We start from the raw sequence: 7,715 nt of genomic DNA on the forward strand, positions 1-7,715 counted from the left end.
TCATGTTTAATCTATGTCGTTAGTTATATATGTATATGTGACCATTGATGGGTTTAGTTGCGTAAATTGTAACGAAGACCGCTTTGATCCTATACTTGTATGATTAGTGGACGAGATTGTTTAAGGGTACCAATACTATGATAACATTCATTAAAGCGCTTATACATGTATATATACATTTATACATTCGTGGTCCAGTGGAAGATTGTTGGATATTTTGGGACCACTAATAAATATATATAAATAATGTTATCATTAATTTTATATTATTATGGAAATTATATAAAATTGTTGATGGACCGATTTTATTAATAAATAAAGATATACACTTACCATGTTTATCTTGTGGGTTGAGTTCCCGGTTTGACTCAAGATCTCCTAAATCCCTAATATCTCTCACATTCGGTTATATCTCCATCTATATAAATACGTGATGAGAAGCAGATTTACAATATACGAAAATACATACAAGAAAATCGGTTTAGGGTTTGCTGTGGGATTTAGAGAGGGTTCTTAAGATCAACTGGAAAACCCAAAATTTGATATAATCTCTTGTTTTAAATTGAAGTCATATGTGATATAACATATTCACGTGAGTGGTTGTATAGTCCCAAAAAAAATGCCGACATCCAAACATTAACCTCATAGGGACTAAAGAAAGTTATTGGCGCTTAAAATTAAAAGTCCTTAAAAATGAGTTGTGCCATCTTTCACCCAAATTATACATAACACATGTAAAACTTAAACTTATAATAATCCAATATAATAATAATACATGCATATCCATAGGTCCCCAAAATAAAATAGAATTGATATACATGTGATCATTTCCTAAATAAAACATAAGGTTATTGATTTCTTTCTTGTCAAATTGATTACAAAAAATCCATATAAATGACATGTGATCACTTCCTAAATAAAACATTAACCAACAAAAACAAACTTGGTTTTGTTGATGGATCGATTCTTCCTCCACCTGTTGGTTCACCTACATATCAAGGATGGTATCGTGTCAATTCGATGGTCATCAGTTGGATTCTCAATTCCTTGCACAAATACATAGCAAAAAGTGTTCTTTTTCTGCAAACTGCTTCTGCTATCTGGAACGAACTCAATCAAAGATATGAGCAGTCTAATGGTGCTCTAATCTATCAAATCCAACAACAACTTTATTCAATTTCACAGAACTCGGATGATTTCTCTACTTATTTTACAAAATTGATGAAAATCTGGGACGAGTTACGAGTTGTTCAAGAAATACCACCATGTACTTGTGAAGCCGCAACATGTATTCATAAATACCTTGAAGAACAACGTCTAATTCAACTTCTTATGGGCCTTCATGATTCCTACAAGATCCTTCGAGGACAAATACTAATGATGAAACCTTTGCCCAATCTATCCACTGCTTATTCCTTAATAATACAAGAGGAATGTCAACGTGAAATCAACAATCCTTCATCAATCACCACTGATGCTGTTGCAATGCAAGTCTCGAATGAACCATCCAATTTCACAACCAAGAAGTCATTAACATGTACTCACCGTAAGAAATCGGGTCACACCAAATCTCAATGATATCGTCTTATCAGCTTTCCTCCTAACTTCAAATTTACCAAATCCAAGAAAGACGAACCAAAGTCAATTGTGCAAAATGCTGCTATGACTTCTTCTATGAATATCACACAGGATCAGTATCAACAACTCATTCAAATGCTCAATCATAACAGTCTCCAGTCATCCTCTTCAACTAGTCATGCTAATGCTTCCATTTCAGACACTGCAATGCATCCTGATGGTAATACATTTTCTTTCAGATCATTTGTTGCAAATGTCTATAAATCATCTTCTTTATTGCATAAACATCATTCATGGATCATCGATTCTGGAGCTACAGATCACATTTGTTCTAACAAGGATTTCTTTTTATCCATGAAACGAATTCATCAGTCTCATCTCATTGGTCTGCCTAATGGCCAAGACACCACTGTTTCTTATGTTGGAGATGTCAAATTACATGATTCTATCTTTTTGCATGGGGTTTTATATGTACCAGAGTTCAAGTACAATCTTCTTTCAACTGCAAAATTGGCATCTCAACTACGCACTTTTTTCATCTTCACTGATCAAGCATGCTTTATGCAGGACCCTTCCATGAAGAATAATCTCGCTCTTGGTGTTTTAGGAAGAAGAATCAACGATCTGTATGTGTTTGATCATGAACATATCAAACACAACCTTTCATACAGTCTTTCTATTTTTTCAGAACCTTCTCTTTTTGTCAATTTTACAGTCAAGACTAAGACAATGTTGTGGCATAATCGCCTTGGTCATGTATCACTGGATAAAATGAAATTTCTTTCTTTGTTGTCTACAACTTGTAATGATAGTATCAAATCATGTATTGTTTGTTCAAAAGCAAAGCAACATCGTTTGCCTTTTCCTCATAGTGAATCTCATTCTAAAGCTCCATTTGACTTGGTTCATATTGATGTATGGGGACCTTACAAGCATCAAACTCATGATGGGTTCAAATATTTTATTACTATTGTGGATGATCATAGCAGGCATACATGGGTTCATTTACTCGGTCACAAGAGTTATGCTTTTTCCCTAATAAAAGCTTTTATCTCGCTCATACGAACTCACTTTGGTGTTACTATTAAGGTCATTCGAACTTGGATCAAGCGTTGAAGGGACTGCATTCTTTTCATCTCAAGGGATTATTCATCAACGTGCCACTGCTTACACGCCACAACAAAATGGCATAGTGGAACGGAGCCTATCACCAAATTTGCTTTTCATACTCAAACCATTCAACACGAGCCTGCATTTTATCATGAGGCCAGAGGCATTCCAGCTTGGGAAGAAGCTATGCAAAAGGAAATTACTGCTTTGACTAACAATCATACATGGGACATTGTTCCACTTCCAAAGGGAAAAAGACCAATTGCTTGTAGATGGGTATACAAGATAAAATACCGTTCTGATGGTACGATAGAAAGACATAAGGCACGTCTTGTTGCAAAAGGATTCACACAAAAAGAGGGGATATATTATCATGAAACTTTTTCACATGTCATCAAATTCAGTACAATTCGTTGTTTGGTTTCGCTTGCTGTCAAACGTGGATGGGACATTCACCAATTTGATGTGAATAACGCCTTTCTACATGGCGATTTACATGAAGAGGTGTATATGCGTGTCCCACCCGGCTATCATGTCTCCTCCCCATCTCTCGTATGCAAGCTCAAACGATCTCTATATGGCTTGAAACAAGCATCACGACAATGGTATGACAAACTTTCAGAAGCGCTAAAAACCAGAGGGTATCATAGATCATCTAATGATTAGTCACTTTTTCTTAAAAAGACATCAACTACCATTGTGATAATTGATGTATAGGTTGATGATATTCTTGTTACCGGAGATGACTTTGACGAAATCACGAACATAAAATCATCCCTGCATAACTGTTTTCAAATCAAGGATCTGGGTCACATCAATTATTTTCTTGGACTTGAATTCAATAAAGTTCAGCATGGCATGGTTGTTCATCAGCAAAAATTTATCAAAGAGTTTTTGAATTCTTATTCTATGGTTGATGTTGCTTCTGTTCAAATGCATCTTCCATACAAGTTGAAATTGAATTCTCTCATGGAAAAACCATTATCTGATCCAACTTTATACCGTCAATTGATTGGAAAACTCAATTTTCTCTTACACACTCGACCTGATATTGCCTTTGCGGTACAAGATCTTAGTCAATTCAATCAAACTCCATGTCAACCTCATTTTGATGCTGCTCTCCATGTCTTGAAATACCTTAAAGGCACTGTTTCTCAAGGTATTTTCTTCAACAATAAACCGGTGTACAACATCGAAGCTTATTGCGACTCAAATTGGGCTTCATGTCCTTTAACACGTCGATCAGTTAGTGGCTTTTTTATTCTATTTGGTGGTAGCCCTATCTCCTGGAAATCCAAGAAACAAGTAACTGTTTCTCTTTCTTCCGCAGAAGCAGAGTATCGATCGATGCGACGTGTGTGTGCAGAACTTGCATGGATTAATCGTTTGCTTGTTGAACTGGAAGTTACCGGCCTTACCCTGATACCACTAAAATGTGACAATCTCACAGCTGTATACATTGCCACTAACCCTGTATTCCATGAACGCACTAAACACATTGAATTAGATTGCCATTATGTAAGAGAAAAACTTCAAGGCTGTCTCATTTCATTGTCTCATGTTAGTACTCAACATCAATTAGCTGACGTGTTTACGAAGGCACTCACTGGTCCTCGCCATCAGCAAGCTAGTTCCAAGCTTGGTCTCCTACCGTACCCTCCAGCTTGAGGGGGGGTGTCAACATATTCACGAACCAGAGGGGCAAATTCGACATTTTGACAACTAAGGGCATTTATGTACACTTTAAATTCAGTTAGGATGATCACAATTAGTTTCTCGCTTATATCAATTTTTGCTCTGTAATTCTTTTTATCATAATGAGAAACCGAAAGCTTGAATCTCTCTCAAGTTCTATGAAGATTAACAGTGTGCTGTTAAGGGCTCTACTCGAACTAACTAATAGGGAGAATTTAAGCTTCTTTCAAATTATAATGAAAAGGAAAAAGTGTGCACTCACAACTAAAGCTGTAGTAATCAATTTCAACAAAAAAAAGAGGATTGTGGAGTCTACACGACTGCCACAACCCACTCAATATAAAAATGAAACAATACATCAAAACATATAAAACTGAATGGTGTGTGCAGTCCATAAGTGGTGGAAAGATGAGTTTAAAAAATGGAAGGAGTGTGGAATCAACACCACCGACAGCAAAAAGATGAATTGGAAAAGAAGGCTCTTTCTTTGATGTATTGAAGTATTTTCCAAACAATTACTTTCAAGAAAAAAAATTAGGTAGTCGCGTTACATAAAAGGGTATATTATTAGATCAACTCATCCCAAATACAGAAATCAAAAGAAACAAGTAAATACAGAAGGTGAGATTGATGGAATACCTTTCAATACGTAGATGGTGAAAAGAAACTGAAGATAACTACCAACCCAGAAGCCCCTGACAATGATATTCAAATAAAGAATTCCAATAAATAGATAAATAGTGTCTCAGCACCCATGGCTATAAAAGACTGTGCAGGACAGGAGCGATGATAAAAGTGCGTAGAAAAGGGAAGAAGAAACAGAGACGTAAGAGGTAGAAAAGTAAAAACCCAGCGTGGGTTTCTCGTTTTTTTATTAAGATCGAGTATACATGTAAAATAGGAAATCTCCCGATAAAATCTCGATATTTTGGGTCAGTTTACGGTTTAATCACAATATTTATTTTTTTGAACAGAAAAGTCTTGATTATCTAATTTTATACGATAATCTGTCATTTTTATTGAAAAAAATAAGGATTGTTCCTTTAATTTGGGCAAAATACAAAATAATCGTGATTTTTTTATTCAAAAAATAAAATTTGTGATTAAAGCGTTAATTTGCCTAAAATATTGAGATTTTATCGGAAATTTACCTTTAAACTAAGAATAACTAACCATTTCTTTTATAAAGTTTTAACAAATATGACCTTTATTTTCATCAATTTTAAAACTAACCAACTTGTCGGAATATGGCATTCCGTACCATGAAAATAGGTAAAGCCTATTTGTATGGTCCGATCCGATAGTTTGGAAAATTCAGAAAAAAATTAGAACTCAAACTTTGAAGTTCTTTTTGAAGAAAAATATGGATTCTACGAACCAGGTTAGTTTACATGTTTATCTATTTAGATTTTATGTCATAATGTGTAAATTACATGTTTGGAATGCAAAGAACATCTCTGAAATACAAAAAGCAAGTATGAAACGTATAAACTATGTAGGCTTCGATTCCATTTTTCCTTAATTTTTTTTGTTAAATTAGTCACCAGCCGACTTAGTAACCGTTTGTCGCTCAAACAGCCTTAGAAAAATACTTTTGGAACTCTAGATTTGTCTACAATGACATGATCTGTTCCAAAATAAGAAGAAGTGTTTGTAATGAATTTTTCTAATTTATTTAGAAAGCACTACGTAAATAGTACAATGTTGTATTATATATATATATATATATATATATATATATAATAATGATATTCAGACAATACAAATTTTCGAAGTCTAAAATCCAAAGCAATAGCATTAATCAGTACAAAGGTGCACCCAATCAATTTGTGCGTGTCTTGCTTAAAAAAATAGGATTTACAGATAGCGAAATAATGCCACACCTACAAGAACCTTCAAAATTAGAGGCATTTAAGGTAAGTCTGATAATATATATATATATATATATATATATATATATATATATATATATATATATATATATATATATATATATATATATATATATATAGGGTGAGGTTCAATAGAGACCATAATTAACCAAGGAATCAAGGAACCAATCTTTTTTTCAACTTTTAGAACTTATTTTTTATCAAAAAAAAAAACTAAAAATACAGAAATTCATAAATTTTTATCCTTTTTCCAATGATATCAAATTCGATTTTTTTCTTACGTCAAATTCACAATGTAAATCTTTGAAAATTCACAATGTGAATCCGGATTCACACGGTGAATCCGAAAAATATTTTTCACATTCACAATGTTAATATATGAATTTAGATATTTTAGATTTTTTTTTCGATAAAAAATAAGCTCTAGAAATTGAAAAAAATATTTGGTTCCTTGAAAAACCAATAATTATGGTTCTCTATTGAACTTTTCCATATATATATATATATATATATATATATATATATATATATATATATATATATATATATATATATCGACATGGCAATAGAATAAAAAAAATTCATACCCATCAAGTCAAACGTGAAAGTAAGAAGGAAATTATAAAGGGTATTAATGCATAAACTGATAACAAATAGAACTCCGAAAGACCGGAACGGGTTAAGCCTTGAGAAAGCTATTATTTTATACTAGTGTGACATGTTTTTTAGATGTCGATAACTGCATGGACTATTTACCATTCTATAATGTTCAATTATTTTGTAAACATATCACTGTTTTACTGAATTGTACGTTGTTTTTTTTCTCATAGTCTTCAACATCCACTGCCACACCATCTCCGCCAATAGAATATGAAGTAATAGACGTCGAGGTTAGACAGCGAGGTCTTGTTGATAGGATTGCATTAGAAATGATTTGTGATTTTCAAGGTATGCAAGAGCAATTGTTAGTATTGGAAATCTCATTACCGCATTCAGAAGTCGATGAGCGTGGAAAATTAGCGCTTTATAATATGAAAATCCTATTGATTAAAATGTCTAAAGATATACAAGAGTTTCTCAACTCAATGGAAAGAATTGAAGAAGCACGTGGGGTGAGTGCAACACTCGAGGAGCGAGTTGAAATTGCCGATAATACGTTCAACTTAATTGAAAGCTACATGCAATTGTTTGAAGTTCACATAAACACTGCTTGTTTGCACCGTATGCAAGTCCAAAGTAATAGTGGGTATCATATATAAAGAAAATGAAATGTGATTTTGAATATTGATATGTAACTTGTTATGGTTTAGATGAATGATGATACTTTTCATTTTCATTAGGGAAAAGACCTTAAAAACGATAAAATAACCTTACAAAGCTATTACATTGTCATTCCATTCATTGCAAACTTTATTTTCTGGCTATACGTGTAACACTTGT

At 33.4% G+C, this 7,715-nt stretch overlaps 1 protein-coding gene across 1 annotated transcript; it reads left to right on the forward strand.

Annotated features, from left to right (window-relative positions):
• Positions 1-894: 894 nt before the first annotated feature.
• On the forward strand, positions 895-1,578 carry LOC145113093 (uncharacterized). Its single transcript, XM_079049193.1, has one exon. It carries the CDS (start codon positions 895-897, stop codon positions 1,576-1,578), a length of 684 nt encoding a protein of 227 aa, XP_078905319.1.
• Positions 1,579-7,715: the final 6,137 nt, after the last annotated feature.

The sequence above is a fragment of the Lactuca virosa genome, chromosome 5 (assembly GCF_052849685.1).
Source record: "Lactuca virosa cultivar CGN04683 chromosome 5, Lactuca_virosa_CGN04683_v6, whole genome shotgun sequence".
NCBI lineage: Eukaryota > Viridiplantae > Streptophyta > Magnoliopsida > Asterales > Asteraceae > Lactuca > Lactuca virosa.